General features: G+C 36.0%; 1 protein-coding gene across 5 annotated transcripts in view; it reads right to left on the reverse strand.

Annotated features, from left to right (window-relative positions):
- The window catches only part of BANP (BTG3 associated nuclear protein), a 158,717-nt gene that overhangs the window by 138,438 nt on the left and 7,453 nt on the right, over positions 1–12,826 (reverse strand). For 4 of the 5 annotated variants that reach the window (XM_075039866.1, XM_075039865.1, XM_075039867.1 and 1 more), the window contains exons 2-4: positions 5,257–5,401; positions 3,704–3,798; positions 2,190–2,389 (exon numbers count right to left, since the gene is read on the reverse strand). The exons of the other annotated variant lie outside the window; for it this stretch is intronic. In XM_075039866.1, coding sequence (XP_074895967.1) covers positions 2,190–2,389; positions 3,704–3,798; positions 5,257–5,326 — 365 coding nt within the window. In that variant the 5' untranslated portion in view covers positions 5,327–5,401. The remainder of the gene's footprint in view (positions 1–2,189; positions 2,390–3,703; positions 3,799–5,256; positions 5,402–12,826) is intronic. 5 annotated transcript variants of the gene reach the window in all.

Consider the following 12,826-nt stretch of genomic DNA (forward strand, 5'->3'; position numbering starts at 1 on the left):
CAAAACAAAAGATTAAACTCCAAGCTCACCATTAACACACAGGACAGATTTCCGATGGTTACAGAGATTTAAAACAAAACAAAACACAACACACTAACCTCAGGTCTGACAAATCCCATAAGAAACTCAAAATAGTACAATTTAGAGGAAAGCATTCACTGAACGTGAATTAATAGATTCACAAAGGGGCCATGTATTTCTGGAAATATTTTTGAAGTCTTTTGTGCACAAACCACAATAAGAAGTTCAGCTTATGCACAAGAACTTGAAGATCTCTAATATAATGACAAAAAAAATTAGTAACAGGCTTAAAGAAGGTTCCTTGAGAAATAATTATTGATAAAGAGCATTTAGCAAAAACACTGGTGTAATATTCTAGTTACTTGCTCTATGATCCAAATAGTTATTCCATGTACTTTATTTCTTTGGATATAGAACAGCTATAATTGACCTTTTCAATGTATGACTGGGAAGCCTTCAAAAGCACGGGTAAATGTAGACACAGCACCTATTTTAAAGAAAAATTCAATTAAAAAAGGGAAATGGAAGATGTCCAATGGTTAGGATGTTCATCACCAGCACCAGAACAAAGACCAAAAAAGGAATTCTGAACTGGTGCCCAAACATTGTATTTGGACATCTAAAAAGGAAAGATGTTTTGGAAAAGCTTGAGGACATCAACTGTTCCTAACTGGACAGGTGACTGTTACAGCAAAAAGTACTCAAATTTACACTGAAAATAAAAAGGACATATGAACTTTTAAAACAGAGATCAAAAAAACACATTGGGTTCTGTATAATTTTAGATTTTTAAATACAAATAAGGAATTTTTTAAAAAGATCAGACTACATTCATCAGAAGTAATCACACTCAATGAACAACTGTGAGGTAGCAAACCGCATTATGCAACAGGTACAGCTACGTGAGCAGAGTGTATCCCTCTTATGTAAAAATCTTCAACCCTGAACTCTTATGGTAGTAAGGTTATATTCCATCCTGTTTCATAAATGCATGAACTGAAAGAATCATAATAAAATGCACTTACAACTTTGAGATAAATTTTTAACTTAAAATACCTATTATAAAAATAGCAATATTGAAAGTAAAAAACAAACAAACAAAAACAAACCAGCAGGGAGCAAGTAGTGGCCTAGTAGAAAAAGGGTAATATTTGTAGTGTTTTTTCTTTTTTCTCCTTACCTCACCTGGATGAGTCCCACAACATAAAGCAAGGAACTAATTTTTTTCTATAGAGGTCTAGAGTAGTGCACCTGAAACACTGCACTGTGTATAATATACCAAAATATATTCAAAGTAATTTTCAAATATTGAGAAAGTTCAGAGACAGTGATGAAAAAGATCAGAAGATGGAAAAACAGACTGACAAAAGATGAATTAAGTTAGTGTAGCTTGACTAGAATGGTATGACATGTGAAAGTTGCCTATACACCTTTGTAATGAAGAATTAAAAGTAATTATTTAGAGAAATATTAAGTTTTTTCTATCTATAAATATATGAATGAGGAGGAAGAAGTTGTTAGACAAAAGAGTCTTTTGATAAGCATATTTCTCTGGCTGGAATACTCTCCATGGTAAGAGGACAGGCACATCAGGATTTAGATATTTAAAACCGTATTGGGCAATTCATACATAAAGGTACTGTAGGTCAAACCTGCTCTTTCATCAAAGTGTATTAGATTATTTAACAGATTTTCCATCTCCAGCTTCTAACCCCAAAATAAGCCCAGACACTATTCTAGCAAGAGTCTTTACAAAACAAGCACATAAAACAAACTCCATTGTAGTTCTGGTGAATAAAAGTAAAATGAGAAGCAATTAGAACGATGATGAACTCATTAACTCAAAACAGCCACATAAATAAAAGTAAAGCAGGTCTAAAAAAACCTGTCTAAAATAGCTGATGAGACTTTTCCAGAGGATGGATGAATCAGTCTGGTTTAAGTCAAAATGAAGTGTGGAAATAGTTGCAAATTGTCCATGGACCACTGTCTCATTCTAAGTAACATCATGAAACTGGTACAAAAATTACCTTCAAGATAAATTAATTCTACATCCATAAACAGCATACCAAGCTCTTGACAGCTATACAGAAAGCTGCAGAGCTTGATGCCAAAGAAATGGATTTACGTTATTTTAAAAAGCACATTGATGAGTAATCTTTTCTTACCATCGTACTTTATTGCACGTCTGTGTAGCGCCAAGAGGAGAACCTGCCACCATGGGGACTTGGATGGGGCTATGCTGTTTGTTCATGACGAGATCCAACTTCTCTTCCAATGATTTACAGGTAGCCTCTAGTGCCAGCAACTTTGCCTCGATGCTATCCAACCGCAGGCATATTGTCTGATTAATGGAATACAGGAATGACTAGAAAGGGGAGAATGCAAAAGAAACTGATTTTAAAGACCTACGCATTTATCTTCAGCAACATACACATAAGGAAGGTCCAGATAAATGTGACTGGAAAACAATTCTAAAGGAACTACCAGTGTGCCTAGTCACAGAACTCAGCCACGTACAGAACTGATGACATCCAGGAGCATTTTAGCATTCTCAAATTCTTCCAGATCTTTATTTAGAAGCCAAAAGCATCCGAGCCAAACACATTTTCACCTAAGCACTTTGTTAGTATGATTTCATACACCACAAAATCATTTAAAATGACATGCCAAAGCCTTTCATTTGATACATGTAAAAACAAAAGGATTATAAATCTATGAATGCATCCTCCTGGATGAAGTTAAGTAAGATTTTTTTCCTGCCCAAACAGATAATTCAGATGATTACAGTGGGAATTATATCAACACAAATAACCTCAGACACAATTAACGCTGCTTACTTAAGTTTTCTCCTGAGCAGCAAATCAAGAAAAACAAATAAAAAAAATCTGTTTTCCTAAGCAATTTTATTCAAAAGAAAGCATATTCTACTTGCTTTCTCTTGGGAAAAATAGGCCATTAAAGGGTAATATTACACACATTCTCCTTTGCAAACAGCAACTATGCCATCTTGTGGCCCTCTATTACAATTTACACACCTAATCAAGCTGGCTTACAGCACTCCTCCCCCGGTGCTCTTTCAATACAGAGCTTCAGTTTCTATGACCATTTCAAAAATACGAAATTACATACTATTTAACATGTTCGGCAGTAAAATACTACTCATATACTTATGCTCCAAGACAAAAAAAAAAACAAAACCTGAAGCACACTAGTGAGAACAGCAGGGGAAGTTCTGCAAGTACAGAAAAGCCTGAGCCTGAACCAAATACAGTTTGACTATTAGGAAATGTTGTTAGTTTAAAATAATAATTTAAAACATGCTGAAAGTATCAACAAATTGTAATACAAATACATGCTCAAGTTTATCTTTTAGGTCAACTTTATTCACTTTATCAAAAAATGTACTAATAGTGATGTTTGAGTCACTGGAATCAACTCTGATGACATTTCATAATGCATATAAAATTCTTGCTACTGGTTTTACACTGGAAAATTAGGCAATCAACCAGATTTTAAAATTTATGCACAAAAATGAACACACATTTACAAGAAGGCTAAGAATAATTCCAGTATTATGTATAAACAGTTTATTTTACATTCTTTTCTTTTAGTATGTTTCCCTAAGAAAGCTAACTTAATTGGTATTACAAATAAAAACAGAAAAAGGCATTATCATAACCTTAATAGAGGGATCCTGGCAGTTAATTTCTATACGCTGACGTTTCAGAACAGGCTCTACATCATCATCTGTCACTTCATGATTCTCCAACACAACTGCACAGAAAAAATAAGCATTGCCACGGTTTAGAATATAAGAGGACAAGGCTCAAATTAAAAATACATTAAAAGGATAAAACAAAAAAATGTAAAAGGCATTTAATTAACATGTGTATTCTTTTACACTTACTGGGGGTTTCTCTTAAATACATGACAACGGTTTACTGCTTTTCAAAAAACATTTATCCAAATCTAAGTCTTTGTGGCAAATGCACTGAGGATGTAACGCTCATGCATTACCTTGGATTTTTTTTTATTAGGAACTTACCATGAGGTAGCAGAGTTGCCACATTAGCTGCTCTGCTTTGACAGATTCTACAGGCTTCTGAACCCTCATGTGTATACAAAACCATAAAAAGTACTAATGAAGTTCTGTACAAAGACAGAATTACACCCACTACTCGGTGCAGTAGTGGGTTACTTTTCTCCAGTATAGATGAACAAAATCCTGCAAGCTTTCCAAAATAATTACTTAGATATGCAGACCTAGAGGTTCTAATAGCCTTTCATCTAAAGGCAAACAATTTGAAGAAATCAGTAACAAAAAAAAGGAAGAACTGAATTTAGAACTGGAAGGCCTGGCTGGTAAAATCAAGAGATAGAGCCCTGAACAGCCTCACAGTCAGAGCATCACCTAAGATTGGACAAGGTTCAAGTTCCTTTACCAAACTGAGCAAAGCAAGACTTGTTTAAGGTTGACCATACCACCCACAGCTGACAAAACTGAACACCAAGTTCCCAGCCAGCCTAGGACAGGCAGGTGCCAGCTTCTCCAACTCTTTGGGAACATTCCTGAAGTAACTGTTTTGTTTTGCATCAGAAAAAAGTTTTTTGATATGTGTTTCTGTTTTCCATAACTGTAGTTACTGTTCTTTCAGTCACTTACTTGCATGTAAAGGCAGCATAGGATCTATGACTATAGCTGATCTCAACACATTTTCACTGAGTAGGTCAAGTTCTAAGCAAGGGATATCACAATACTTGCTTTCAGAAGTGGTTTTCATTTTTACTGTAATTTTGTTATACATATGAATTTTAATAATGTATGAGAAACTATTTTACAAGTAAAACAATTCATAATAGATGGCTGATAGCTCTCATTTGAGGGAAAGCCTAAAACATCTATTTGGTCTGGAGAAAAACAAAAGATTGCAGGATGCCATATTTCATTCAAAGTTTTCAGCACTAGTCTACCCCTGCACAAAAAAATCCCCAGGCAATAAAGCCTTTAAAAGAAAAGTAGAATAAAAAAAAAATCTGATCTAAAGGATATTGAAGATATACAAGTTAAGCTACTGAAAACCTGGTATGTAGTCTTAAGAGGCACCTCAGGAAAAAAAAAATCAGCAGCACTGCTTTATATTTTTAAGAAAAGCTCAACAGTGATTTCCACCCTGTTAATGGGCAATACTATAAATGAGCTTTCTCACACCATCACTACCACCTCTACTGTACCTGGGTTATCTGGAGTCAAGTCTTCAACAGCAATCTGAACAACATCTGCCAAATCCTGTTCTGACATCATTCAGAACCAGGCAGCAATATCCAGTCAAACACTACTTCAGGTCCCCAAATAAGTAATTTTACAAGTCATGCAATCCTGAAAAACAGCAAGAAGAGTGTTAATACAGATATACTTGATATATCAATACTACCTTTGTTTTTTCATTCTTCCTCTATAAAAGGAGATGCAGTTCCTAACAGAAGTGACCGACTTCCAGCGATCATCCAGTGGGTATTAACTGCTACTTTATTCAGTAGCCTCATCGAAGAGCAAAGGACTAAACTACCTGCATCGCCTCTACGAGTAAATCTTTCTATACTAGGACTGAGACAAGAGGTCAAGCTTTCCTTGCTGATCCACCTTTCTGCATTTTCCAAATGGATAAAGAGAACATTTAGTTTCAGAGATTTGGTAGCTCACCAGTATAAAATACAAAATAAAATGTTTTCTTTTAAATTGATTTTTTGTTTTAGAAGTTTTAAGAGCATACAAGACCACTCCTAAATTGCAGGGTTTTAATTTACAAATTATTACTTAGCTCTTGGAAGTGATCAGACTTTAGTATTTAGTCTTGATGTCGCAAAAACATATGAAGCTCCCAAGCCACATTAGATTTGCAATTACTGCATTCTGTACAGATCTACATGCACACAAGACACTTACATGTATGAATCTTAACAGGCCTCTAAAATCTTTATAAACATTCAGTGAGAACAGGGAGCTTCCTCACAGTTAATTACAACTACACTTGAAGCAAAACTTCACCTTTTTTCTTGAACTTGCCTGGTTTTTCTACAGCTCAATTCTGATGGACCTATTTTCAGAATATAGTCCTGACTGTAAAGCCAAAATATTTCTCAGCCCTGCTCCCTTGGAATTCTCTGTCAAGATTATTTATTAGTGTTTTAAGAGAAACCTTCAGCCTGTAAAATTGAATTAAAATCACTGGAACCATTCGTATCTGTGCTTTCCCTCAGTTTACAAAGAGATGGACAATGAATACTGAGAGATCAGGCAATTTTTTCCTTTATAACCTGAAGCAAAAAACACTAGAGAGATTTGAGGTTTACCAATAGAAATGGTAATTCATCCCTTAACACTAACGCTAAATCAAATCCAATGATGCATAAAGATTTTCCTCTTTCCCTCTTCCACTTGAGCACAAGAAAGCCATTAAGCCAGACAGGTGGAGTAAAAATTTCTGAAGAGAGCGACACAACCTACAGAAGAATTTTGAGACTGGCCTGAGCAACCACTGCACACTGTGAAAGCCCATCTCCAAAGGAGGACTCCTCGCATATCAGAATTGTTTACTCAAAATACCAGCACTGCCAATACTGAGTCATTTGAAATTCTGATCACAGCGAAAAACTGTTGGGACAGCACAGACTGTGGCAGTACGCCCAAAAAAACTGGCAATACATTAGTGCATATGGATGCCATTTTGGCAAATTGTATTTGCCATTTCTGAGAAATCCTGGTAACCAGCCAGGCTTAACATAATAAACCAGCTGTGCTACAGTTACTGTTTCATAATATTACATACTGCTAGTAATATTAAGAACCCTGCCCTCAACCTGAAGGAAGACATCCGCCACTCCAAACACTAAAAAAAGAACAAACTAGAACAAAACCAACTTTTAAAACTATTTACACGATTCAAGATTTCACTGATAATTCACATGTTGCATTTAAACCAGTTACAGCTACAAATACATCAATGTTTTATACAACATTCCAAAGGATTTGCAATGCTTTTGTTTAAATCCACTTTAATACTTCATGTGATGCACGTATTTAGCCCTCCAAAATTCATTATTTAAAAAAAAAAATTAAAAATCACTGAAATTAAACCTTTCTTCAACACAAACAAAAAATAATTTCACACTTCTGACATCTGGTCTCCACCTCTCATGGGTCATAGTCTGAAAATATTCAACCTCACATCGGAAAAGTACCACCAAAATATTCTATCACAGAGTCTTCAAACAAGGGCACAACAACCAAACTGTGATCGGCAGAACAGCTACTACACATACACAGCAATGTGTCTTCGTAACATTTGTATTTATTTCCATTTAAACAAATTTTATGACAATTTCAGTAAGTCAGAAACAGCTCATAGGCAATTAGCCAACACTCTGACAGAACACATTTTTGCCTTCTCAACAGGCAGAACAAAATATACTTCTGCTGTCACCAGATGCAGTGAGCTCCTGTATCAAAACATAAGGGGAAAACAAATAAATTTGTTATTGACACTAGATGTGTGGATTAGGAAAGCAATGCCCAAGTAAGCTACATTGGGTACTACAACCACAGCAGCTATCACAACTTGATTAAAATGCCTATAAAATTTATTATAAAATTTAACAGGATTAGAGTTAATTTATCAGCTTTAAAAAGCCTCAGTCAACAAATTCAGAATAACTTCACCATTGTAGTTTCCACCTATTTTACTCAGTGAAGTATTTACCAGCATTTCCTCAAGAAAAAACACTTCTTTTCTTGAAGTTTGCTATACATTCACAGCCTTCTTCTCCTTTCTTTCTTCTGGCTGAAACCCTAGTCCCCATTAAATCTAAATTAAGTATATGTACATTGGCATTAAGAAGGCAAAGCTGAAATATTACCTGGAACAAATACTAAGCTATAAGAAAGAAATATTAACAGGAAGCTGAGGATAAACTACATCAGGGACATAAAATGTGCCCACTTTTACTCCCCCAGCCAGCATGTGGAAGTTTGATCAACAGAGTAATATTTTATAGTCAATTTGCCATTATCTGGGGGAGAGATATGGGAAGACAGCTTATACCAGACAATGGAAAATATCTCATTAACACATACACTACAGGAGGTCTTGGCCAGCCAAACTCAAACTGACTCCAGCTGAGCCATTTATTTAGGTGGATCTATGTTGCACTCCTCACTTCTCCCAGAGGGCTTTTTGGAGGGTTGGAAGAGACTGCTTCAACTCTTACCCAATGCAAAGACTGAAAAACAGGTTACAGTGTGTATCAGAGGAATTTCCTCCCAGCTCCATTCCCACTTCAGCCCTGGGTGCCTTCAAATCTCAGTTACCTCAAACATTTCTAACCCTTCAGACCTCTTGCATCATGTAACCCATTCCCAGATCAGCTCTTTTACTGTCCACCCTTTCCCCACCCGAGGCCAGACCCTACTTTGGTAACCCTTGCCTAGTAAACCCACCAGAAACCCATTCCTGTTTTATAAAGTAGCACACACTAAAAATTGTCTCACTTTTTAATCACAGTGAATAATGGAAATAATCACACATAGCAAACATACTGCATTAGTTCCCTCTTACCTCCCAAAGGAAAAATATGTTTTCAAAATTTGAGAAAACAGTCCTAAGATTGATTCCAAGGCAGAACAAGCATCAATATGGAGTAACAGAACTAAATCTTCTAATAATGAATACAGTCTATTTCATCACCCATCAAAACTTAAAGATATTAATTTCCCTATTACATATTATGAGTTGAAAGTAGACGAACACTCCTGCCCATTCTTGGCTTCTCATATTCAGAAACAAAGCCAAAAAGGGGAGCAAAAAGCCTAGAGCATTCCTACAACCACTTACTGGGAGGTGGCTCTAGTACTGGAACACTCTGAAAAACTAATCAGAGACAACTGAAAGTATAAATTTAAAGCAGATTAGATAAAGTGCACTGAATATCTCTGCCAATACTGTTACTCAGAATCGATACATTTAGCACAGAATTAAAGTAGCCTTTGTTTAATTAAGGAAATTAATATTTGTAAGCAACTAAATTAAATTCACCTGAATTCCAGATTAGCTTTTCCACACACAAGTTTAATGCAATTTAATTAATCTATTTTAAAACATTAATTCAGAATAATTCTTCTGAGCAGTCCCTAGTAAACAAACCTATTTACTGAAATATCTGATGGCTTTACAAAGTCTCAGGGCATCATTCCAAAGTGTATAATCAAAAACATCCAATGTCTTGTTAACATATAAAAACATGCACAAAACATAAACCTTCTCTCTCATACTAATTAGCAAGGGTAAACACTATATTTTAAAAAAAAATTCCAAAGCTCTAGTCTACATAGAGTGTTTAATTGAACTTCTCTTATTTGAGCAGCTAATCACTCCCCCGGCTAATATTTCTCAGTGCTATTGATAAATGAAAGAAAACTTACCTCATACTTCAACTTGCAGTATGACAAAAATTTACTTCTGATTGTGTAAAAAAACCTGAAGGGTGCCATTTTACTTTGACCAACCCAAAGGCCCCAAATGTTTTTCTTCTCCTTCATTTCACTTTCCTTTAAATCAATTAAGGCCAGTTTTCAAATATGCCATTTCTGTTGGAAATATATATTCTTCTTTATACAACCACTATTAGCCAATCTGCCCATTTTTCTGAGCCTAATATCTACCATGAATGGGACAAACAAAGGTCCTTATCTTGCAAAGAGCTATGATTTGCTGACACTTATAGAAGTTTTCCGAAACAGCAAACCAGCTAGACTACAAAGGCAAGCCTAATGATAAGAATGTATCTGATACATGCATGCAAGTGCATTAATCCTCTGTGAGGACAATTTTGTGCAGAAGTAAAATGACCTTATGCTGTAAAGGGATTATAATATAAAGATCATCCACCCTCTGAAAGTGAAGATCCATAGAGGACATAATACTCATTAACTCTACTGCTTTAGTTAAGTCAGTTCAACTTCCCTGGGTTCTTGTCCCTTCAGGGAAACAGCCCACAAGGACCACTGAGCTTTAAGTCTCTGTGCAAAGAATAATCCACGCCAAGAATGCCTTTGTGCAGCTCAGTTAAATCCACTCTGGAAGCAAATTATGCAAAACCAGCAAAAAGGCACTCCAAGTACCAAATAAGATTTTTCACATGATAGTCTTAATGACAAAAAAACAGCATGCTCAGGTTATAACCCCGGCTAACCTGGCAACAGATCTCCTGCATTGACAAGTCTGTCCTGTCTTCACAGAAACAATCTCTATGAGTAGTCCCATGGAAAGAACTGGGAAATGTTCACGTAATGCAATACATGAAGCTGTTCACAGGTATTACAAGGCTCGAACCTGACAGTGTTCTTTTAGGTCTTGCTATGTGACTTGCAACATTTTTATAATCCCCAAGCCTGGATTTTTCTGTAAGAGAAAGTCACTTTAGTTGGCAGCGGGAACAGAGCCTTCCTACACTAATTAATAATTCCCCAACAAGCCACATCAGTACGAATGTTAATGCACTGTAACAGATGAGGAATAACATAATAAAAAGCAACAATTTAACAGCATGCAGGGTTAAATGCACTGTAAATACAAGAGCTACCAGCCTCCCTTATGCTCTAACTCTGAAGCTGCAGTCTATCAGAATGAAGTTGAAAATCATTTTCGGGGGGGGGGGGGGGGGGGGGGGGCGGGGAGATATCAGAATTTACACTTCTTTATTACTACTAGAAACTACAAAAGAGAATATTGTAATCTTTCTTAACATCTGTTTAGCTTTCATCCTTATTCTCAATCCACCTGAGAAGGCAAGTAAAAACATTGTGTTTTAAGTAAATTTCATAGTAAAACTACACAAGGATTTCAGTTTAACAATTAAAAAATTAGTGTAATAATATACAGGCATCTTTAAATCAGCCAAAGATCAGGAAAAAAAAGCTATCCTCCCAAAACGTAACAGAAACATTCCTTATCTGTGAAAGCACGGCCACCAGCCATAACATTCTGTAGATATATAAAATAAATACCACTCAGAGATGCTATGCTGATGGACTCCAGTACAAATTCTTAAAATACAGATAGCAACAGGAAAAAGGAAACAGCTGCTCCAAGAATAAAGGAACTTGAAACTTCTTTGGAGTACAAAATCTTGCAGGGAAACAGAAATTCTCAAATAGTGCTACAAAAGCTCACATTATTATTATTGTTTTATTGTTTTGCTTCTAGAACTATTCCCCCCCCTTTTTTTTTTCATTCCACCTGGTACAAGCCACTGTTTTGCTTGGATGTCTTTTTCTAACTCTTCTAATACGTTGCCATTGGCCACAATCCTAACACAATGTACAACAAACTAAAACAGAAATACCACTGTCCTGCTTTCCAGTGTACTCACACCAGCTTAACACATTCTGGCACAAGAACAACAGCATTGAGTGTGTGGCCACATACACCAGCAACTTAAGCACAAATTCTCTGTGGACCCTGTAAAAACGCTCTTGCTGCTGTCATGTGCCAACACCCACACTGCCACATCTTTGATATAATTATCAAAGTGAGCTAGGCAGGATATGTTAACACCTATTATAACTACACTTTCAGGTGCTTAGACATGCAAAAAACTCTGAATATAATGTTACAGACATATAGTAAACCCATTGCACCTAATGAGACTACCCATTTGGACTAGATATACATAAGTGTTTGCAGATTCAGTGCCATAAGGCAGAGGTTAGTTTCCTGCATTATGGTATAATTATTCAGGGCATAGGTCATTAATGCTGGGCACAATTTGTATGTATGGCTGAAAACCATCAAATAGGAAACAAGTACTGCCCAGACAGCAAATGCAGTATGCAAAACCAGATGTAGTCATGTTTTATTGTTTTCATCCACTAGATGGAGAATCTTTATTGATAACAGCTCCAAAAAAACCCTACAAGTACTTAAATTCAACAAACTTCCAGAATTAGTTTCTTCTTATTTACATAAAACTGTCTCCCAGCCTCAAAGAACTTCTACCCATGATTAGATTTTTTTTTCTGAGATGGGTAGTCCAGATGTCCTTTGAATTTTGGGTAACTGCACCTTCATTTGAAGGTAGAAGTTACTACAGGTTTTTTTTAATAACCTCAATTTATTTTTCTGTGATACTTCATATCTTTAGGAATTTCAAACCACTGCCTAACACAATCAGAATTATTAGGGGCAGATCTTAGATCTTTACAAGAACTGTAACACTGATAAAAGTATTTTTCTTTTGTGCCTCAAACTCCAGAACATCCTGCAGATGTTGGGAAAGGATGTATTTTTGGTAAGATTATCAGCATGACTTGAACACTTGCAGAGTGTACTCCAATTAATGACAGCAGCTCCACAATGTCAGATCCAAAGCACACCTTAAAACACCACACCTAACCCACTTGTGCCTATGTCTTTACATAGACACAGTTGTACCGTTGGGCCTGTTGACACCAGAAACTATCCTCAGAAAGAGAAAGTTTGGTCCTGTAAATTTCCTATTCAGGAGTACTTTCATATGTTCCTAGCAAAATTACATTCCTGCTAAACAGGTAAAATCAAAACCAAGAACTACACTAATGCTATTTCTAGCTGAAACACGAACGAACAGGAAAAATGAATGGAACAAAAATACAACTGCATCCGAATTCATTGTCATGTTATACACAAGCAGAAAGCTCTTACCAGAACATTACATACATGAGAAAGAGCAAAACTTTGCTTGAAGTTTAATACTGCAATATAAGTGGATT

The sequence above is a fragment of the Buteo buteo genome, chromosome 11 (genome assembly GCF_964188355.1).
Source record: "Buteo buteo chromosome 11, bButBut1.hap1.1, whole genome shotgun sequence".
NCBI lineage: Eukaryota > Metazoa > Chordata > Aves > Accipitriformes > Accipitridae > Buteo > Buteo buteo.